Genomic DNA, 24,266 nt, shown 5'->3' with positions numbered 1-24,266 from the left:
AGGAAGCCTGCCTTTGCACCCCAGCTGCGCCGTTGACCAGGAGCCACCAGAGGTAAGTCCACCCCAACCCCGCACCCCAATCCCCTGCCCCAGGCCTGAGCCCCCCAAACCTGGAACCCCTTCCTCCACCCCAAAGCCCTCATCCCCAGCCCCACCCCAGAGCCTGCACCCCCAGCCCAGAGCCCTGACCCCCTCCCACACCCCAACCCCCTGCCCAGGCCCAGAGCCCCCTCTCACACCCTGTACCCCTCATTCCTGGCCCTACCCCGCAGTCCTCAGCCCCACATCCCAACTCTCTGCCACAGCCCTGAGCCCCTCCCACTCCCCAAACCCCTCATCCCCAGCTCCATTGGGTTGTGGGCATCAACAATTTTCTTCAACTTGGGTCCCCAGAAAAAAAGTTTGAAAACCACTGGTCTAGATGAAATTACTATACAGTGAGTGCACAACTGATTGAAAGTTCATACTCAAAGATAAGTTATTAGTGGTTCACTGTCAAACTTGGAGGGTGCATCTAGTGGGGTCCCATAGGGTCAATCCTGGGTCCAGTACTATTCATTATTTTCATTAATGACTTGGATGATGGAGTAGAGTGCAAATAAAATTTGCAGATGACACCAAACTGGAAAGGGTTGCAAGCACTGTGCAGGACAGGATTAGAATTCAACACAATCTTGACAAATTGGAGAATTGGTCTGAATTCAAAAAGATGAAATTCAATAAAGAAAAGGGAAAATTATTCCACTTAGGAAGGAAAAATCAAATGCACAATTACAAAATGGGAAATAACTGCCTTGGTAGTAGTACTTCCGAAAAGAATCTGGAGATTATAGGGGAGCACAAATTCAGTATCAGTCAACAATGTGATACAGTTGAGAAAAAGACTAATATTCTTCTGGGGTGTATTAACAGGAGTGTTGTATTTAAGACCTGGATAATTGTCCCGTGTCCAGTTCTGGCTGCCAGACATTAGGAAAGAGGTGGACAAATTAGAGAGTACAGGGGACAGCAAACAAAAATGATAAAAGGTTTAGAAAACCTAACCTATGAGAAAGGTTTAAAAAAAACAAACAAAAAAACTCGGCATGTTTAGTATTGAGAAAAGAAGACTGACCGGCAACCTGATAAGCTATGTTATGGGCTATTATAAAGAAGACGGTGATCAACTGTTGTCCATGTATACTAAAGGTAGGACAAGAAGTAATGGGTTTATTCTGAAGTAAGGGAGATTTAGGATAAATATTAGGATAAACTTTCTAACTACTAGAGTATTTAAGCTCTGGAATAGCTTCCTAGGGAGATTGTGGAATCCCCAACATTCAAGGTTTTTAAGACCAGATTGGACAAATACCGGTCAGGGATGATCTAGGTATACTTAGTCATGCCTCAGTGCAGGGGGCTGGACTTGCTGGCTTCTCAAGGTCCCCTCCAGTCGTACATTTCTATGATTTTATGTGCTTATGTCCAACTGGCTAGGTGCCATCACATAACATCAGATGCAACATCAGGCTATGCTCTAGATATGTGGTGTGTATAATGCTCATTTTCCTTATTAAATATAAACCTTATGAGTCACTGTTTGTTATTAATGTAATAATAAGGGCCTATTTATGAGAGAAATAAGGGCTGTGTAACCATGTCAAGGTGTTTGCACTTGTGTAAATCCCCACTAAATATACACCACACTGATATAAAGCAGGGTTTACATCAGCAGAGTTTACTCCAGTCATCTACTGGATAAAGTTGCACTGGTGTAACTCCCATTTTACAGTGGTACAGTGAATTTATACCAGGCATTTATCACTGTAAGTAATTTGATGCAGTTACACTAGTGCCTATTTCTCTCACATAGATAAGCCTTTAGATTCTGACTTTGTTATATTATAATGCAAAAGTGACATAGTAAGACTTATATTTAATAGTGAAAACAGGACTCAAACACACTACATATATGGGGCAGTGCCTAGACAACTGGTCTTAAGCACGTGCTTAATTTAAGCACATTTTAAGTGTTTTGCTGAATGGGGACCAAAGTTATTTGCTTTCAACCACATACCACGTCTGTAGCAGAATCTAAAATATCACTCATGCCAGCAGACTCAATGAAGACTATTATTTCATAACCCTGGAATATTGTGAAATTTGACTTTTACAATGAAAGAAAAACCCCCACAAGATTTCACAAACTATTTAAGCACTATGCTTACAGTACACAACATCATGGCATCTAAATTATCTGTGTAGTGCACACTGGCAAAACATAAAAACTGCATGTTGGGTTTTCAGGTGTTCAATACACAAGTGCTATTTTGTTGTTCTTGTGTAGCTTATTGACCACATTGGGGCCCTTCCAGGTCAGTAACCAGATCCAGGTTACAGATGGCAGGGTTTCACGGCACAATGCATTTTCCCCTTAACCCTGCTTTATATCCCTTAACCTTCCCTACTCAGAATTGTTCCTGACTGACAGGGCACAACAGTGCCTTCATCCTTCCTTACTTTGAAACCTCACTGTGACAGAGCCCTAAAGCCTGAGGACAGTCACAGCAGCTAGGACTACTTCAGAGAGCTATCCACGTCCACAAAGTGGATTTACAAATCATTGTTCACCCTTCAGAGAGTTGGGAGAGTCAGCATCACATTTCCAATTTGCGGCAGCCAACTGAGTAAAGAGCTAAATTTTGGATCCTCGTATCATAATCTATTTCTGGGCAAATGTTCCGTTTTCTGTATGGGAATTCTGTACAAAATAACATTGTGCTTATTACTTTTAATTCAAATTATTATCTTCTTCACAGATCTGTAGAATAAGAATTTTAAATTCTACTGAAAGCGTAGATGATCAAGTCAGATTTTCCTAAAGCAGTGTTAAAAAAAGATTATTACGTTGAAGCGATACCGACTGGGATTAGTGTGACTCTTATGAGTGTAAACATATTTGTGAAAGGAGAACTCTGAAGGATGTACCTTAGTATGGCATTCACTTCTGTCATGAGACAAAATCTTTATCAAATAAGCATAGCCTGATTCCCACCAAATCCTTTGTCAGCCAGTTAAGAGAATTTCATATTTTTTAAATGCCTGCATGTTAAATTTTAAATACATATTTGCTTAAAGCATCTAGTATACCTGGGAAGGAAATGTGCCTCCTTTAGTTTACAAAATACAGGCATTTTACACAACTGCATGAACACTTCTCCCACCAGAAGATTAGAAAGTTTAAAGTGGAGGTCATGGATTCTCTCTTATAAATAATATCAAACTTCTCGTGTATTGCATTTTGTTTGTATCTAAACAAAAGAAAGTAACAACCTTTATACAGTTTTAAATTTGTGCTGAAAACTGACAGACAATTCAAAGTTGAGGAGGTGGGTTAATGAGGCAAAAGAAATAAATGATCCAAGAAAATTCATAAGGGGTGAAATCTTGGTCTTATTGAAGTAAGTGGAATAACCCCCCATTGACTTTGATGGGGCTAGGATTTCACCTAAATTTCTGACTATTTTCTTTGCTTGCTTTTCTGTAAAGGAGTTAGTGCAAGGGGCTCTCAGGTAGCCCAGGAATTACTAGTTTCTTCTTTCTCTGAAAGAGAAGTCACAGGGGAAGCAGAGGAAAACGGAAAGGGAAATGTTCTAGATCTCTCTCTCCTCCCCTCTCTCTAGTAGAGTGATTTATATGTTGAAACGGTAGAGAGAAAGCTAGAAAGTTGTCAAGCCATCAGATCTCCTGAAGCACTGGAATTTCCAGTTATAACATGGGGAAAATGGGCTCACAAGAAGAGATTCTAGAGGAGCAAGGATGAAACAGCTCCTCGGAAGTTTTCTTCTTCAAACCTCTGAGTATTGGAGATCAGATAACAGAGGAACACAGTACTAGGGAACGGACCCTTCAATGGAAGGGGATTTCAAATCCATTACTTTTCTAAATGTCTCAAGTGCTGATGTAATATTGCTGTTTTGCGGTTGAGCTGAGGCACTTCAAGGAGTGGACCTGGAGATTATTGCAATCATGAGCAGGGAAAGCTGGGAACTCAGTCGATCACACAGTGGAACATCAAAGGTTTTCTGAGAACACTGGTGACCGGCATCAAGTCAAACGACTACAGTATATTCAATTTTAAACTGTTTCTCCCTCAACAAAAGGAAATCAAAATCTTCACTATGTTCTTGCACACCTACCTGCCATTCTGACAACAGCAGAGGTGCATGAGTAATTATTGGAATAAAGGGTTTGAAAGACACCTCAGTGCTGAGCTGTGGCTTGAAAAAAGTAAGAACATAAGAACAGATATACTGGGTCAGACCAATGGTCTATCTAGCCCAGTATCCTGTTTCCGCCCACGGCCAATGCTAGGTGCTTCAGAGGGAATGAACAGAACAGGTAATCATTAAGTAATCCATCCCGTTGCCCATTCCCAGCTTCTGGCAAACAGAGGATCCGGACACTTCAGAGCATGGTTTTGCATCCCTGCCCATCCTGGCTAATAGCCATTGATGAATCTATCCTCCATGAATTTATTTAGTTCTTTTTTGAATCCCATTATAGTCTTGGCCTTCACTACAATACTTCCTCTTGTTTGTTTTAAACCTGATGCCTATTAATTTTATTTGGTGACCCCTAGTTCTTGTGTTGTGAGAAGGAGTATAACATTTCCTAATCTACATACCAGTCATGATTTTATAGACCTCTATCACCTCCCCTCCTTAGTCATCTCTTTTCCAAGCTGAAAAGACTATCTTATTAATCTCTCCTCCTATGGAGGCCGTTCCATACCCCTAAACATTTTTGTTTCCCTTTTCTGAACCTTTTCCAATTCCAATATATCTTTTTTGAGATGGGGCAACCACATCTGCACGCAGTATTCAAGATGTGGGCATACCATGGATTTATAGAGACAATATGATATTTTCTGCCTTATTATCTATCCCTTTCTTAATAATGCCCAACAGTCTGTTAGATTTTTTGACTGCTGCTGCACACTGACCAGATGTTTTCCGAGAACTACCCACAATGACTCCAACATATCTTTCTTGAGTGGTAACAGCTAATTTAGACCCCATCATTTTATATGTATAGTTGGGATTATGTTTTCCAATGTGCATTACTTTGCATTTATCAACATTGAATTTCATCTGCAATTTTGTTGCACAGTCATCCAGTTTTGAGAGATTCCTTTGAAGCTCTTTGCCATCTGCTTTGGACTTAACTAACTTGAGTAGTTTTGTATCATCTGCAAATTTTGCCACTTCAGTTTCCCCCCTTTTCCAGATCATTTATGAATATGTTGAACAGTACTGGTCCCAGTACAGGCCCCTGGGGGACAGACACCACTATTTACCTCCCTCCATTCTGAAAACTGACAATTTATTCCTTCCCTTTGTTTCCTATCTTTTAACTATGTCCATGAGAGGACCTTCCCTCTTATCCCACAACAGCTTACTTTCCTTAAGAGCCTTTGGTGAGGGACTTTTTCAAAGGCTTTCTGAAAATCTAAGTACACTATATCCACTGGATCCCCCTTGTACACATGCTTGTTGTCCCCTCAAAGAATTCTAGTAGATTGGTGAGGCATGATTTCCCTTTACAAAAACCAGGTTGATTCTTCCCCCAACAAATAGCATTGATCTATGTGTCTGATCATTCTATTCTTTCCTATAGTTTCAACCAATTTGTCAGGTACTGAAATTAGGCTTATTGGCCTGTAATTGTCAGGATCACCTCTAGAGCCTTTTAAAAAAAATTGGCATCACCTTAGCTATTCTCCAGCCATCTGGTACAGAAGCTGATTTAAATGATAGGTTACATACTACAGTTCGTAGTTCTGCATTTCACATTTGAGTTCCTTCAAAACTCTTGGGTGAATACCATCTGGCCCTGGTGACTTATTACTATTTAATTGTAATCAATTTGTTCCAAAACCTCCTCTCTAATGACACCTTAATTTGAGATAGTTCCTCAGATTTGTCACCTGAAAAGAATGGCTCAGTTTGGGGAGTCTCCCTCACATCCTCAGCAGAGAGGACCGATGCAAAGAATTAATTTAGTTTCTCCACAATGGCCTTGTCTTCCTTGAGTGTTCCTTTAGCATCTTGATCGTACAGTGGCCCCACAGGTTATCTAGCAGGTTTCCTGCTTCTGATGTACTTAAAAAAAATTGCTGTTACTTTTTGAGTCTTTGGCTAGCTGTTGTTCAAATTATTTTTTGGCCTTCCTCATTATATGTTTACATTTCACTTGCCAGAGTTTATGCTTCTTTCTATTTTCTCAATAGGATTTAGCTTCCACTTTTTAGAGGATGCCTTTTTGCCTCTAACTGCTTCTTTTACTTTGTTGTTTAGCCAAGTGGCACTTTTTTGTTCTTCTTACTATGTTTTTTTATTTGAAGTATACATTTAAATTGAGCCTCTATTATGGTGTCTTTAAAAAGTTCCCATGCATCTTGCAGGGATTTCACTTTTGATGCTGTACCTTTTAATTTCTGTTTACCCAAATTCCTCATTTTTGTGTATCATAGAATCATAGAATATCAGGGTTGGAAGGGACCTCAGGAGGTCATCTAGTCCAACCCCCTGCTCAAAGCAGGACCAATTCCCAACTAAATCAACCCAGCCAGGGCTTTGTCAAGCCTGACCTTAAAAACCTCTAAGGAAGGAGATTCCACCACCTCCCTAGGTGTAGTTCCCCTTTATGAAATTAAATGCTACTGTGGTGGGCTGCTTTAGTTATTCCCTCCCCCACAGGGATGTTAAATTTTATTATGTTATGGTCAGTATTACCACCAAGCAGTTCAGCTATATTCACCTCATGGACCAGATCCTGTGCTCCACTTAGGATTAAATCAAGAATTGACTCTCCTCAGGGTTCTAAGACTAGCTACTCCAAGAAGCAGCCATTTAAGGTGTCAAGAAACTATTTCTGCATCCCATCCTGATGTGACATGTAGAAGTAATTAGCATTTTTCCTCACATACTGTGGATAAATAAAACTGGTTTTTTCCCCTTAGTTCTGCTTTTGTCATGTCTTTTTCTTATGGGAACTGAGTAAACCTGTAAAGAAGGGAGAGGTCAGAAACACAAACTCTAAACTTGAGCTCAGAAACTTTTAACTAAAATGTCTGCTACTAGGTAGTTAGGTCTGATCATGTTTAATTTAGTGAACTTTACACGGAGGTTACTAATTCATGGACAGTCACCATCAAAGTGTTCTGGCACTGGCATTGGTTTATTACAGACTGTTTGGGTGTGATCATTTACATGACGTCAGACGGAAATTTAAATTTCCTGTTTTTTGCTGGGTTATAGCCACACATATAGGTTAAAAAGAATCAGTGTGTGTCTATTAAACATTTGCACCATTATCGAAGAGAATTTGGGTAGACCTGCAAACCAGGATTTTCAGCAGCTGATGCATACCACTTGCTTTATATTATATCCTTTATTTCTGCCTACTGGTTTCATTACAGATTATGCACTAGCTATGTGAATAATAAGTACTCAATGCAAAAATATCTGCTGATTTCCATTTAAACCCTAAATTTAATGTACACCACCATGACATCATGCTGTGCTATGTTGGTTCATGCTAAAAACTGACTCACATGAGCATTACGTGATGTGACGTGACGTACACCTCTACCCTGATATAACGCGACCCGATATAACAGGAATTTGGATATAACGCAGTAAAGCAGCGCTCCGGCAGATCAAAGCAAGTTCGATATAGCGTGGTTTCACCTATAACGTGGTAAGATTTTTTGGCTCCCGAGGACAGCGTTATATCTGGATAGAGGTGTATTATAAATGACAGGATATATCATTAATATGAAGTATATTGCTCATAGCACCCAAAAACCCAAGTACCAGATTTTTTTTGTTTTATTTTTAAACATTTTGCGGAACACAGTATGAGGTAATAAACAGATGATGTACTGCTGGGGGCCAAATACCAGTCCCCTCTGTTTGGTCTGTAAGCTGAACTGAACCACATCTGGAGACATCACATGTGAAGCCAGGCATTGGTACTACCGCTGTGCCCGCTGCCATATGCCCCAAGAGTTGATATATCTGGCTGATATTTGGGGGCTGTTTTGTACAGTGTCTATGAGTGTGGCCAAAGAAAGGAACCTGTGCTGAGGTAGGAGTGCTTTGGCCCGTAATGAGCGGAGGTCGACTCTTATGAATTCCAAGCATTGTACTACAGTGAGGGTTGATTTCTAGGCATTGATCTGCAGGCCCAGTTCCGTGAATGAGTCAATCGCGGTTTTGGTAACCTGGCGAGCCTCTTTGAAGGACCGGGCTCTGAGGAGACAATTGTCCAGGTAGGGGTAGATCATGATCCCCTGGGAGTGTAAGTGAGCAGCCACTATTGAGGCAACCTTGGAGAATACTCCTGGAGCTGATGATAGCCCAAAGAGGAGTACTCTGTATTGGTAGTGGTTTTGTCCTAGGGTAAATCTGAGGAAATAGGCATCCTGAAGGTCGAGGGCTGAAAACCAGTCTCCACGTTCCAATGCTGGAATAATCATTGCTAGAGTGACCATCTTGAATTTTTGACCTTTAACAAACTTGTTGAGCGCTCTGAGGTCTAGTATGGGTCTCCAACCTCCCTTTCTCTTGGGTATTAGGAAATAGCGAGAGTAAAAACCTTTGCCTCATAGATGTTGAGGTACTGGTTCTATGGCTCCTAACCGAAGGAGGCAATCTATTTCTTGCCATAGTATACTCTCTTGAGAAGGATCCCAGAAGAGGAACAGGGAAGGTGTTGTGGGCAGGGGAGGGAGGTAAAGTGGATGGAATACCCTTTGTGAACAATTTCCAAAACCCATTGGTCTGATGTTATGCATTCCCAGGTGCTGCAGATCATGACAAGACAGTAGCCAAATGGGATAGGAGACACTGGTCAGCTGTAGCACTTGAGGGGAGTTGTCTATCGACACCTTGATCAACATGTCACAATTGGTGTTTGGAGGTGGATGATCTCTGAGGTTCATAAAAGTGCTGAGTCGGGTATTGAGAGGTGTGTGATTTGTGTTGGGGCTGTGGACTAAATTTCTGTTTTGTCCAGGTGTGTACATCGCTAATGAGCACAGAGTGGCCCTTGAACCTTCAAGGGTATGCAGAGAGGCGTCCATCTTCTCTGCAAAGTGCTTACTGCCTTCAAAAGGAAGGTCTTTGACAGTCGACTGCATCTCTTTAGGGAAGCCCAAAAGGTGTAACCACGATGCATGTCACATAACCATCACCCTGGAGATGGACCGAGCCGCTGTATTGGCTGCATCAAGGGCAGACTGTAGCACTGTTTTGGCTACTAGCTGTCCTTCCTGGATGATAGCTTTGAACTGGTCATTCTGCGACTCTGGAAGCTGATCAATAAAGCTGTTAAGTTCTGAATAATTGACAGTCATATTTTGTCATTAAGGCTCGATAATTTGCTATTCAAAACTGTAGCATGGCCGAGAAATAGGCTTTCCTCCCGAAGAGTTCCAAGCACTTCCAAACACTATCACAGGGGTGGATCTCATTTGGTACTGACAGCCCCAAGAGTTTATCACGTCGATGACGATGAGGTTGGGGAAGGATGGGAGAAAAGAAATTCTGTCTCCATAACCAGATCATCATATTTTTTATTGGCCCACTTACAGATAGGCATCACCGATGTCCATAGGGACACTGCTCGAAGAACTAAAAAGGACATTGTGCATGTTAACTCCTTTTCTCAGCCACACCCCCAAAAAGGTAACCTAAGCCATCATTCTGGTGGCTCTTCCCACATAGCCTCTCTCTCTGGTGGTCTTCAGGTGTTGGAGACTGGAACAAAATTCCCCCCAAGACACTGTTTCTCCCTGTATTCTCCTTTGAACTCAGAGGAGAAACAAAGACCTTCTCCAAAGCTTAGAGGGGGAAAGAGTCAAGATTCATTATGGCAAACTCATCCATGTTCTATAAAGAGCTTAAGAAAAACATCTGATTCTCACAGGTAGGCCTGGGAAGAGAGCTGAAAGAGAGGTTTATCATCATCATCTCAGGTTCTAAATATTGTCCAAATTTGTATGCCATGGTATTCCCCCAGTGCTAACACAACCCTTTAGAATGAAAAAACTCAACACACAGGCTTGTGGTACTGTAAGAACACAGTAGATCTACTAAAGTACTATGAATGATTACAATATACTTGCCTTTGAATTTCACAGGGTAATAAATGCAGGATCTACCATGAGTTTGCGAGAGCTCTTATCAGTTTTTGAAAGTAATTTAATTAAATTATTTAACTAATTACTTTAAACAAAAATGCTGCAGGAAAAAATGAAGTCTCTTTAGATTTGATGTATCTTCTCAGCTTAATTAACACAAGCTTTTCTTGGTTTAATTTGCACTTAATAAGCAGGAACTTTACTCAATTTGCTAATTACTACATTTTCAAGCTGTTTGCTTGAAATAGATGCCAGCCTACCACACTAGGAACCCAAATTTCCGTAGTTACCTCGAATTACATAATTGTCCAGAGCCTCTTCCATTCTTTGCAATGCTTCAGCTCTATCAGAGCCATATGTAATTAGCTAAAAACAAAAGTATTTAGTCAGCTATAAAAATTCAGTTTTAATTTCTGAAATATAATAATTTTCTTTAAAAAAAACTTCACAGATCATGTGTTTAGATATTCCATTTACAGAAATCATTTTGCACATATTATTGTCTGTCTACTGGAGCACTTCCCCAAAACAAGAGAGAGGCCTCTCAACCCTCTGGCATCCAGATACAGAAGATCAGGTTTTTTTCTTTATATGAGTTAAGCATATCTATATCTGGCTCTCTATTCTTCTTAGTGTCACACAAAAAATTCGATTAAAGATCAGGAACTCTGACTGTGAATTTTCGTATTTCTTAAGATTTTGTTTTCTTGTAAGTTTAATTCTTGGTGTTTTAAAACACTAACTATAATGTCATTGTAGCAATTTTACCCTTAAATAACTGAAATGTACTCTCAAACTTTAACTCCTATTTAACATTTTTTGTCAGGAATTACGGCCCTCTCATTTCTCAGAAAAATCAAACAAAGTTAGATTGACATGCGATAAGTCTGTGAAACTGCAGGCCGTTGTTTAAAATGCTTTTAGGAATCAGAAAACATAACAAGAACAATAAAAAACAAGTAAAAGGGTGAACTAATTTCTGTGAGATCAGACATATTTGTAAATTTTCTTCCATATTAAGCTTCCTTTTCAATATAGCCTCTTTTCTCTCATGTTTCCTTTATGCATATCACATCCAGCAGCTTTGAAATATTGGCTCATTACTAAAAAATCTCTCTTCATTTAAAAATTTTGTATCTAAAACTAGTATTTTATATATTAGAACATTAAAAAAAAATCAACTCACTTTTGAGATCATGGGATCATAATAAATGCTGATATCACTTCCTTCTTGTATGCCACTGTCAACACGTACCTTCAAAAAATAAAAAAGGAGCAAATATAATTTCACAGTGGAACAAAAACCAAGTTTTGACCTCATAGAGGACATACATCTCATACTTTTAAACTTGACAAGTTTCATGAGAAGATAAAATATTCTTTTCACCAAGGGCTAGAAAATCCCCTCCCACTTCCCCCTTGTGGGAAAAATACCTATGAATTACTCTCCTCTTAAAAAAAACATGAATGCAAACTGTTAGTCAAAATCACTTTTTTCTTGTAAAATCCAGAGCAACCAGATTTGGGTTTTGATCACTCTATCAATTTATAGTGGTTTATACAACTCTAAATCTGAACTCTCAATGCAACCAATGCTGACTTAATTACTGCAATAAAATACACTTGTAATTATTCCGCCAACTGACACCTGGCATGAAAGATGCCCCTTGTAATCGCATCCTTTCTGAGTATGTATGTAATCACATCCCTTGTGTCCCACTATAGCCCTTCTGAGGGCTCCAGTGGGGACACAACTAAGGCTCATTCAGCAGGAACTTTGGAGCTCTGCTTATCAGCTCTATAGGAATACTAGTCTTGTAGCTTTCATGTCTGTAACACTTTCCTTTTCTGCCTCACCCTCTCTACTGTAAAACATTTTTTTTTCTGTTGCTGCTGTACCCCTGGGTGTTTAATGTTTACACAGCTTTTTCCATGGCTTTGCTTTGTAAGGACACAGCCCCAATTAAAGCTCTGATTCCGCAATTTTCATAGAGAAAAAATAGCACAAGTTCAAAAATTTCTTTTGAAGAAACTGATTGCTGTTAACCAGCCAACAAGTCAGTTAGTATATTGCTGATTCTTGTTTTCATCTCTCAGTTTGATTTCACCAGTGAGGCATTGAGGTTAGCCATATAAAACTTTTAAAATGAGCAATTTCTGGGAAATAAATATTTATTAAATTGTTGCTGTTGAACTCTGGAATCTAAAGCACTTTAGTGTTTTTTTAATCAAAGTAATTCAAGACTGATAAATGCATCCCAGTGATCTTAAGGACAGAGGAATCCAATTGAAGTTGCTGAAACACCAGGGCTTTGATATTTTACATTGTAAAGGGGGTGGCAAGTGGGACCTAGAAACTCACTTAAATCTCCACCTGTGGGAAGGAATCTTTCTAATAAACAGCAGCTCATCTGATTGCAGCAAGGCAAAAAAAGGTCAACACAACGGCTGTTAGGCCTTTAATATTTTAATTTAGGCAATTACCAAGGGACCACATGTAGAACCTCTTGTCTAAAGAATCCACATGAGGACAGGATGATGACTTTATTATCCAAATAACCTAAAAGATATCCCAGCAGCTTTATTCTCTTTCTTCAATGACAACTACATCCTAACATGGGTTTAATGATCATTTTCTTTTTTAAACACTTTAATTGAATATTTATTAATATACACGTAATATATTTGTATTTGCAGTTCAACAGCACCTTCATTATAAGAAATCAAGATGCTTTATAAGCAATTAGTTAGCCCTACAACAGAACTGTGAGGTAGATGGCATTATCATCCCCATTTTACAGATGATGAGGAAGGGCAAGGTCACAAAGGAAATATGTAGCAGGAAATTCAGATTTCCTGATTCCCATTCTTATAACTATTAAGCCATCCTTCCTCTCTGTACAGGTACATACATACATGAATGAATACATCCATGCACAGAGATAAGAAAGAACTAGTAAGATATCTAGTCCATCCCACAGCCAGTCAAGACTGTTCCCTAGAGGCAGCATATTGCTTCTTGTACGGCACAGTACATACACATATATAACATGTAGCATACCTGTGTACATATTCTAATAATACATGGCATTTATATAGCACTTTTCATGGCCAAAGCAACAAACAAATGTAAAGTAATTAATCCTCACAACACCTCTGTGAGGTATACAAATATTATTATCCCAATTTTACAATGAGAAAACATATAAAGAAGGGCCAAATTCAGATGTGAAATAAGCAGATGCAACTGTAAATAGGAGTAGGCACTGTTTATGCCAGTGCTGATTTTGGCCAAAAGAAGTTCAGCGATTGGCTGTTAGTGGAAGAACCAGGATTAGAAATCAGAACTTCCTGGCTCCCCATTACATGCTTAGTGCACTAAACAATGCTTCCACTGTATATACTATATACACAAACTTATACGTAATGTACTTGGATATATCCACACTAATTTACAAATTCAAATATACTGAAAAACAAGGAACTAAAAAAAAGGTTCTTGAAAATGTGCTTTATAATTTCATAAAATTATGAAAAAAAGTACCTGGGGCCAGTTTGTATATAATAAAAGCTTTCATTCCTTCTAAAATTTATTCTTCATAAAATAAACACAGAAAAGCTATATAAAAATGACAAACTGATAGCAGAAAGGAAATAATTTTACCATTTTCAATTCTCTCTGTTATGCTTAGGTATATCGGGGGCTGATAACAATAGGTGATCCTGTAAACTATAGTGTGCAAACTGGATGTAACAGAAACCTTTATTTTAAAGATCTTTGCTCTAGTGTGTTTATCTTGATAGCTAATAGTAATACTTATTAGCATTACTTTTACTTAATGTTTTTCCTTTTCTCAGTATTTAAAAAAATACTACAGAGAGTATACAAGTCAAGATCCTTTCATAGCCCAAACAGTTCCAGTGGTGTAGTATAGTGGTGCGATTGTATATTACTATATTATAATGTTAGGTGCTCTAGGAAAACATAGAATCATAGAAGATTAGGGTTGGAAGAGACCTCAGGAGGTCATCTAGTCCAACCCCAACTAAATCATCCCACCCAGGGCTTTGTCAAACCGGGCCTTAAAAACCTCTAATGATGGAGATTGCACCACCTCCCTAGGTAACCCATTCCAGTGCTTCACCACCCTCCTAGTGAAATAGTTTTTCCTAATATCCAACCTAGACCTCCTCCACTGCAACTTGAGACCATTGCTCCTTGTTCTGTCATCTGCCACCATGAGAACAGTCTAGCTCCATCCCCTTTGGAGCCCCGCTTCAGGTAGTTGAAGGCTGCTATCAAATCCCCCCTCACTCTTCTCTTCTGCAGACTAAATAAGCCCAGTTCCCTCAGCCTCTCCTCAAAACCTTTGGCTCCAATCCTGCAATGAACAGTGCACTGGCACACCACTTTGCCGGCATGAAGTCCTACTAACTTATGCACCCAGAGTTCCACCCATACACAGTTCACTGCAATACTGGGGTCTCAGAGACAGACAGACCTACTCCACCCTCCCCAGACTTCAGAGCCCAAGCTCCAGCCCCAACTTCAACGTGCTGTCTTCACAGCTATTTTGAGAGCTCTAGCATAAGCCCCATTAGCCCAACTCTGTTGACTTGAGCTGGGAAGCTCATTCCCACAGACTATGTCAACATCGGCACCCTTAAAGAATGGATTGTTGATCACATTAGCGAAGAATGGCTTTGGAGCTCTTCAAATCTTAATGCCAACGGCAGCACAGTCAGTTTGTTACAACATGCAAGAGTAATAAGTTTCTACTGTCACAATCTTGATGATACTTATTTCTTTGTAGTTACCTCATTTTAAGCTTTTTAAAAAAATTGAATACTCACTAGCCCTAAAAATCATACTCTGAACTAGCAGCTGGTACATTTAAAAATTATTACAATCTCAAACCCAGTATAGAATTCTTAGAGCATAGGAAAAACATTTCCCCAATGCCCCGTCTTCCTAACTTTCCTAGTCGCTTTTCTACTTCCCCTATCAACCCACCCATCCACACACCCCTACCTCCTTTAATTTGAAAAACAACCAAACTAATTTAAAATCACATTTGTAAGATGCCATGACTGAGACCTTCTATGCCAAATTTTAGCTCAGAGCAAATTTTTACAGACAACTTATTATCTTTTGAAAACAGGAATTTATAAAAGAAATGGTGAAGCACCAATAGCTTCAATATAATATCCAAATTCTTCAGTCAAATCAATTTTATTCTTAATTATGTGACATCCTCAGAAGACAAATTAATCTCCAGTATTGCACATTTTCTGCTGCTACAGAGGAACAGACCAAAAATATGGTTTGCTAAATAAAAATAGAACAGCTTTTTTTTAATAAGACAACAAGAGTAAACAGAAAGGAAACAGCCCAGCTACTCTGTATGAGATCCTCAAACCATTTCTCTGAAGCCTTCAGCATAATTAAAATTTCTTTCTTCAGTACCACGATGGGCCACGTGAAGCTATCAGCCGTCTCCCACCCTTCATTTTCAATTCACCTCTCCCTCTAAGCACAACTCCCAGCCCGCCCTGTCTACCTGACAAGTGACAGCCCAATCTGATTAAATGCTTGCAAGGGAGGGGACTTGTGGGCCTCCATGACAGGCCAAAAGTGATCACCATGGAGATACATAATTACAGCTGTCAACGCGTCTACTGTCCTGCTGGCATCAATTTGATTGCTCCCAGCAATAATGATAGACAAAGCTTGGTGTGCACTCTCCTGCACCCAATCACTTTATCTGTTCCGTGGTCCATTTAGCTGACATGCAACATTCACACAAGCAAATAACAGCAGTAAGCAGAACATTTAAGGCATTTTAATTGTTTTTTCTTTCTATGGATGGCTCACAAGCGCAAATGTTATTACATAAAACTCCTGCTGCAACATTAATTGAAGAAAGATTTGGTGGGACAAAGACTGTAGGGGGTATAGTTTGTCCATTATCACTTGTACTTTCAACAGGTCTCACGTTTGGAAAATTGCAAATTGCAAAAACTTGCAAGGGCAAAATGTTTGACATCCTGTTAGCTATTACAACATGGTAAAAATGTCTAACAACCACCAGAGTAATCATTATAAATTCTTATTAAATACACTCTTTGTTTCATTAAAAAAAATGTTTAGATACATCCCATGATACTTGTTTTCTTATCTTCTATTTAACGTTACATAATGCCTGTTAAATCTTTACAATTTTTTCTTCTGCTTTCAGGCTTTGAACACAGCATGAAGCCTTAAAGCCCAGAAAGGGTCAGGTCCCTTTAGAAAGCATATGGGCAAAAACAATTTAAGAAGTGAAATAAATCATATATCCAATAACATCTCCAAATTTAGGATTCCTCCTGTAATCTTTCACTATTTTCCATGCAAGTAATCACACTGAATAATCATATTCACAGATGGTATAGTCTTGTCCTTCCACCAGCTGACACAGTGGATGTATTACTTATTACTTTGATTATACAAAAAGGAGATGTCCCTGTTCTTTTATTGGAGCAAAAAACTGTTAAGCAGCCACTCTGCATAGTTAGACTATGTTTAATAATCACTTTTCTTCAATTGTAACAAACGGTATTTGCTTTTTAAAGGCTGCGAATTTGAATAGCAGTCCAGCTTCTCTTTGGAGTATTCAGTCCTTTGCAGTTCAAGAGTTAATTCAACATCTGATTATGCTATTTGCTCTACAGCGTATTTTTATTTGAGGCTTGTTTGAAAGGATTAAACAGAACAAAACTTTATAGCTTTATAGTCCAATTTGGTTAGTACTGTATTTTTTTAATCATCTTACCTTAAATTAGCACAAATAATAGCATTAACCACCTTTAACAAATGATAGAAACTAAGGGCCTGATTGTCAGAGGGACTGACAATCTGAAGATCTGAAGTTCTCAGCACCTACGAAAATCAGAGCCCAGGTCACTTACATTGGACACATGTAGTGGTTCTTGGTATTGAGACAATCTACCAATAGATGGCAGACCGAAAGATTTGTAGGGATCCTGAAATGAAGGTAAAACATGAGAAAGCATTAATTTAGAGACATTACATACAGGAAACAAGGTTAAGTAGTTGCAAAATTAACAGCTTCTACCACTTCTATTTTGATTAACATTCTGTTTCCGGAATTACTTATTGTCGGGCCATTTTCCCTTTTTCCACTGAAGAATTGGAACATTTATTAAAACCTCATCTTTCTGAAATGCAATTATTAAAGCAGAAAAGAGTATTTCTTCCTAGTGAAGTCTTTATAGTATCAACTCCTCAGCCATCTTCAAGCTTTGGTATTTTTGGGCAGGGGGGAAGGGAGGGATGACATAAAAGAAGTTTTTCAAAGGCAAAATTGGTAGTTAGGAGCTGAACTCCCTTTGACTTTCCATGTGAATTGGGTCCTTTGAGCCTTTAAAAATCTCGCACATAAAACTACTTACAAACTTATCAGTACAGCAAATTCTGTGGTGAACAGAACATACACACACACGGTGAAAGAGGATTCTGTTGTTCAAACTCCTTTAATATTTATAGATGGTTGAGCAAAAATTCTGAATAGCAACTACCTTAGTAAAGCCATACTAATACTCAGTGCACACTTTGTATCATTCAAATCACAAATACATTTATTCTTCATCCAAATAGTCATATACAGCCTGTAATGAGCAGAACAAGCAACAAACTACTGTGTCATGAAAAATAAAGAAAGGGGAACAAGAGAAATTAAGATGTCTTGGGCAATAAAAGCAGCAATAGTCAAATGGGAAAACACATACCAAGATGCTGATTTTTTTTTTTTGTAAAAGATTGCCTAAAGTATTAACATTCTTAAAACAAAATGAAGACAGCTGAATATCATTCATTCAATAGACAAGTCTAAATTTCCAAATATCAAAAACAATGCTAACACCACATTAACTTACAATACCAGTCTCAGTCATGCTTAAAAAGAGAATTTTTTTAATTCAGATTTTTTTTTTAATTTTTTTTTTGCTGTTACTATGAAGAGTCATAATGTAATTGTGCACTTATGGTTTTGAAATTCACTTTCCAAATTGGTCATATAAAGCAAATGTAGCTACAGAGGAGCAAACATCCTTCCTGAACTATTAGCAAATGCCTCAGTACCATTAAAAGTTTGGCAGCTTACAAAATTTTACCCAAATATTTAAGCCAAAAGGTTTAAGAAAAACATGGAGGTGAGCCAACCTGAAGTACTGGTTAATAGTTCAGAAGAAAATGAAATACAGCCCAATCATCATATTAAATTAGGCTGAAAATATGCCATGAACTTCCTTTGAAATGATTATTGGCTACTTGCAGGAGATAGGTTCTTCTAAAAATGTATGTGGCAATAATTTGGTCTCAGGCTATTCTTTTGAATTACAACATAAAAATCCACATAAAACTTTCTTTAATCAGTTGTGTTACATACAGTAAATCACAAATCTCAAATTATAAACCTTGACTTCACCTTGGTTCCTATCTACACCTGGGTATTACTGCTCCACATACAGCCTCCCACCCCTTGCCACTTATTTTACCTCAGCATAAACTCGACATTCAACCGCCCAGCCGTTGATGGGAATATCAGCTTGTTTGTGCCTGAGAGGGTAACCCTTAGCAACACGGATCATTTCTTGGACTAGGTCCAGGCCAGTAATGCATTCTGTGATGGGATGTTCAACCTGCAAGGTCAAGAACTGACAGTCAGTAGGTAACAAAAACAACCCAAAAACCCCATCATAAACAAATACAGATAAACAAAGATATCACCAGCCAAAAATGGGACAAGGGTTAATTTCCAACTCTGGGCTTTCTTCACCAAACCAAACTGAAGAGACAAGCAAAACCAAAAGAAAAAACAAACAAGAATCACACACACACAACAGTAACCATCTTCTTTTGAAAAAACCTAAATAAAATAAATAAGCAATTTGTAAATACAATAACTAAGCACAAGGAGTAAAAGCAAAACTACAAAAAAATATGGAAGTATGTTTTATTTTTTACAACATAATGGTATTTGGTGCAGATGTTTTAGTTTCTTGTTTGTTTGGAAGTATAAAGGAGGAGGACTCATTTTTAATCTAGCAATGTAATGTATTTTAACTGAAATCCTCAAAGTAGCTGATAATCAACCCATTCTGCTACACTTAACATGGCATGTACAGGAGCAGCTTACGATTTTCCATAGAGCTAGTCTACCCTAAATCTCACCCATTCGCCTGCTTTCACTAACCTGTCCTGACAAGCAACCAGATTAGCGTAATCTTACATCAGCGCAGTGTAGCAGAAATGAGCAGATGGATCCTTCAGTTTTTTTCCCTCCAGACTTATCTGTGTAGTGCTTAGCAGGCACAATAGCTGGGCTGGACCAGTCGAGTCACTCTGCTCTCTCAGCAAATTGCTGCTAACGGCTTTGGATGATGCTGTCATGGGAATACCCATCATTCACACTAAAGCTGGGTCGGACTGGGTGCGTGTGCAAACTTATGCGCACGCACACACACGTGGTTTTTTATGTGGTTGTAAACTGAAAATGTTTATTAACTTACAGCAATCTCTAACGATTGTGGAAAAGTTGTGAAATGAAAGCACCCAAAGAAGATGTGTTATGGTCCTACTATGTAGACACAAACAAAGACACATACTATATTAGCATGTGATACACACAATGAGAGCATTAGAACGTCCCAAGTAAAAAATATGACAGAACTGCCATTTTTATTATAAAATGTTTTTGTTCTAGGGGTCAAATATCTTAAGAAAATGCACTTCACAATGAGATGTCATATTATATACATTTTATGACACAGGAAAAGGTCAATGAACAAACTAGTTGTCTTCCTTACTTCAAGTACACTAATTGAAGGAAAACAGTTAATCATTATAATAATCTTGTGGTTTATCAGAGCAAGAAGATGCACTGGTCTTTTTTAAAAAAAATTGCTTTATAAAAATAAACAGATGGCACCCGTAATTAGCCCTGTGTGTGTTGTGAGTGTTTTTATAGTTTCAACAACATTTTAAGACATTTTGACATAATTTTAATGACAAATCATCACTGAAATAAGCACCTATTCTTTGAAGTATAAACATGGTATTGAAATGGGGATCTGATTATGCAGTTTAAGAACATACCTTTGGGATTCAATCTTGATTTTACCTAGCACATGATACGCTCTACTATGTCACACTTAATAACCCTATTTGGAGTTTTTGGGAAACAATTCAGCAGCCACCTTGCGGTGTTACATTGCAGCACTTAATTTTTTATTAAAACAAAGTTTTAATAGAAAGTTACTTATATATCAATTATTTGGTCAGGAAACTTGTTCTCACAGTTAGGATTTTAATTAAAAAATTACCTTTAACTTTAGAACATTTTCAGAATTTTAATACTGAGGAAAAAATGTAACATTTCTCTAAAGAAGACATTTTTATTATTTAGCCTCATCATTTTTCTTGGATTACACTTGGCATTCCAGGCACAATAGCGTCATTGTGGTTTTCAGCTTTATTGTTGATGATCAAAATAGGATGGAATGTTTCTGGAAAGAGAAATATTTTTGTTGTTTGTTTCTTAAGACTCACAAACATTTATTTAATCTACTCTACAATAAGACTCTTTGACTTAGTCAATATTATCTTGTTGCTTCAAAAGACTCCCTTTGTATTTGAAGAAAATGGTATTAAGAAAATATGGCAAGCAAGCTTTTTTATATACATATTCCGTTGGAACTACTCTAGACACTATTTTATTAGTAATTTCTAGTCACACATTTTGTTAACACACTTGCATTGTTAAATCTCCAAAATATAATCCATAAAATGGGGTGGAAACGAGCTGAATATTTTAAATTGAATTTTTTAATTAAATATCTCAGTGGCATGAAGCAGTCAGCTAAGAAACTTTCATCTTTTTTAGTCTTTGCAATTCATTTTTTGAATATTTTTAGCAATATGCAGAGCATGAAGCCTATAGTCCAAAAGAGTAAAACTGTTCTATCCTGTTCAAACTATGGCCCTGATCCTGCAACACACTCCACGAGGATGCAAAGATCCACACACACAGAGCTCATGTACAGGATCTGAACCTAAGAGTCTAATCCCATAGATCTTTCTGAGGGGTAAAGACCGTAGAATTGGCCCCCTAAAAGGAAACCAATATATCTTTTTTCCTCAAATAATGGAAAGATTGTGATTATGTCACTAATAATATTTTTTTTGTACATGGTGGTCTTGGATTTATTTCCCTCTCCCCTCCCCTATCCACACTACACTCCTTGTGTCGGTGGTGCGCGTATTAACCAGGGTGCTTGCACTGATTTAACGGTCAGTGTCAGGGCATTGCGGGACAGCTTCTAAAAGGCAGCAATAGTGATGTAAGCAACACAATGTCTAAACTGACACTGCATCGACCTAATTACATTGACTTAAGCAGTAAGCCTCTCACAGAGGTGGAGTTACTAAATCAGTGTAGTAGGCGAGTTACATCAGTGGAAGCTACTTTCTGTCGACCTACTTGGTAGGGTAGACCAGGCCTATGCTTCAATTTGTCTCCCCGTGATGATAGCTCTCCATTGCACCCACGTAGTAATACCAGCTCCCTGAGTGGTGCTGAGCCATGGTCGACACACTGAGGTCAATGCAGCGCGAATATATACACTACATTACCTATATTGACCCTAGCAGTTCTCCAGCAGCTTTCCCACAATACCCAACATTGACTGCTCTGGTCACAATTGTGAAGTCCTCTGCCCTGGGGTCAGAGAGACCAGAACCCCCACCCCTGCCTTTTAAAACCCTGTGAATTTTTGAAATGTCTTTTTCAGAGTGTCCATCTAGCAGCTCTCCATTGTAGTGTGCAACTGCCCCGCTGACCATGCCGGCTATGCACTCCAGACGCACTCTGGCCTAGAGTACACAGGAGATATTGGAGCTCCTGGACCTGTGGGGAGAAGAGACTGTACAGGCATAGCAATGGAACAGCCATAGAAATGTGGACATCTATAAAATTGCACGGGGGATGCACAAGAAGTACTATAGGGATCAGCAGCAGTGCTGCATAAAAACAAATGAACTGCGGCAGGCATGTCACAAGACCAGGGAGCCCAACAGTCAATCCAGTGATGAATCGCAGACCTGCCACTTTTACAAAAAGAGGTGCATGCCACACTTAACGGAGATCCCCACCACTACGCTACCAAGGAGCCCAAGTCACAGGTCCCTGACAAGAGCAGTGAGGATGAGGTGATGATAATGGTGGTGGAGGATAGGGGACATGCGACTGGTTGGGGTCCAGCTATGCTGCAAGCCAGAAGCTGTTTTGAGACTCCACCACAGTCCAGTCAGAAGTGTGATATCAGCTAAAAATCACCACTGCCTGTGGAGAATGGTGTCAGTATCCAGTGCCATTGCCCTATACTCAGTTCCATGCAACCCAGCAATTCCCTCATTTCCCTCACCCCTGGCAGGCCATACTCAACATGGCTGAAGCTGCAAGTAGCACCCTGCATATGCACTCGGAACTAAGGCAAGAGTGTCAATAAGGGAGCCAGGGAAAGGAGTTCTGAATCTTAACTTTCACTTTCCATTGCAACTATACTGACAGTGGTACCTCTGTGTTTTATCTGTAGCTGCTGCAGTTGTGGCCTTGAGGGGTTTGCCCTCCACGCCAGTGAAGTGCCTGACCCATATCTGAAAGGGGGGTGAGGGAGATTCTGGATGACATTTTCACCAAGATCCTGCAACCTAGTGTTACATCAGATGGTGACCATAAGGCCTGGAGGATGAATATTGCAGACAGTAGGGAGGCCCAGGAGTTGGAGAGGAAGATGCACCAGGACATAATGGGTCTTTTCGAGCAGCAAACAGATGCTGCAGACACGTGTGGACCTACTGGCTCAACAATCCCAGGCTCACCTGCCTTTACTGTTCATGGAGAACTTCAGTATAGCCCCACCCAATAATTCCCTCCTCCTCCCCTCAAGATTCCACGTTGCATCAGGGGTCGCATCCCTACCCCTGCCACTCCACCACTGGGGACATTCAGTACAACCACAGCTTCACATACATCAACCTTAGTTCTCACAGGTCAGTGTATGTGTAGCTAAAATGGAAATCAATGTTCCTTCTGTTCCATACATTTATTAAAGTTTTAACAGATTTTCTTTTAACTTGCACAAAATATTTTGAAGTGTTTTCATTACTCAGTAAAATAGTATTGTTTGGAAAATAATTAATCTTTATTAGTTGCTAACATATGCGGCAGAGTGCCTGGCAGTAGTGAAAACACCCACTTACTTGTTATTGTACTCTGTGACATAACTCATAGGATCAGTGACAAACACAGTATAAGCAGCATAAATGTACAGCAAGCACCACAAAATTAATAGGTGCACTGTCAGTGATCTATGCATAGATATGCACCAAGCACCACACAATTCCCAACAGGACCCCAAAGAGCAGAGCCAGGGAGAGCACAGGACACCACAACTCCTTACTCTGGCTCACTGTTAGAGTGCTCTTTCAAAGCCTTCCTGAGCCATAGAGCGCCGCATTGAGTTCTTCTGATAGCCCTTGTGTCTGGCTGTTCAAACTCAGCAGACAGCTGCTACAGCCTGGCAGCAACTTTTCCCTGTTGGCATCACAGATATTATGCAGTGGGCAGCTATAACCATAGGGATATTTTTCTCACTGAGATTCAATCTTGTGAGCAAACAATGCCAGCATCTGTTCAGACTACCAAAATCACATTCAACTGTCATTCTGCATGTGCTGAGCCATAAGCTGAGGTGGTCAGTGTACAGCCTCATGAGCCAGAGGCAGGGCCAGCTTTAGTAAGTGCGGGGCCCGATTCGAATACCCGGCAGCGGTGCGGCACTTCGGCGGCAGGTCCTTCACTCGCTCTGGGTCTTCCGCGGCACTGAAGGACCCGGCGCCGAAATGCCGACGAAGACCCGAAGTGAGTGAAGGACCTGCCGACGACGTACCGCTGAAGACCAGACCGCCGCCGGGTGAGTAAAAAAAAATTAAAAAGGCGCCTAAGTTAGGCGC

The 24,266-nt window shown here is 39.5% G+C and overlaps 1 protein-coding gene across 1 annotated transcript in view; it reads right to left on the bottom strand.

Annotated features, from left to right (window-relative positions):
- Positions 1–24,266, bottom strand: part of PCCA (propionyl-CoA carboxylase subunit alpha) — a 398,317-nt gene that overhangs the window by 194,786 nt on the left and 179,265 nt on the right. Inside the window, exons 13-16 of the mRNA XM_024205358.2 lie at positions 18,749–18,892; positions 17,141–17,215; positions 11,376–11,444; positions 10,480–10,555 (exon numbers count right to left, since the gene is read on the bottom strand). Of these exons, the coding sequence (XP_024061126.1) occupies positions 10,480–10,555; positions 11,376–11,444; positions 17,141–17,215; positions 18,749–18,892 (364 nt within the window). The remainder of the gene's footprint in view (positions 1–10,479; positions 10,556–11,375; positions 11,445–17,140; positions 17,216–18,748; positions 18,893–24,266) is intronic.

Source organism: Terrapene carolina, unplaced genomic scaffold (assembly GCF_002925995.2).
Source record: "Terrapene carolina triunguis isolate 2854851 unplaced genomic scaffold, T_m_triunguis-2.0 Scaffold21, whole genome shotgun sequence".
Lineage (NCBI taxonomy): Eukaryota > Metazoa > Chordata > Testudines > Emydidae > Terrapene > Terrapene triunguis.
The sequence above is the reverse complement of the archived record's forward strand: the minus strand, read 5'-3'. Positions and strand labels throughout refer to the sequence as shown.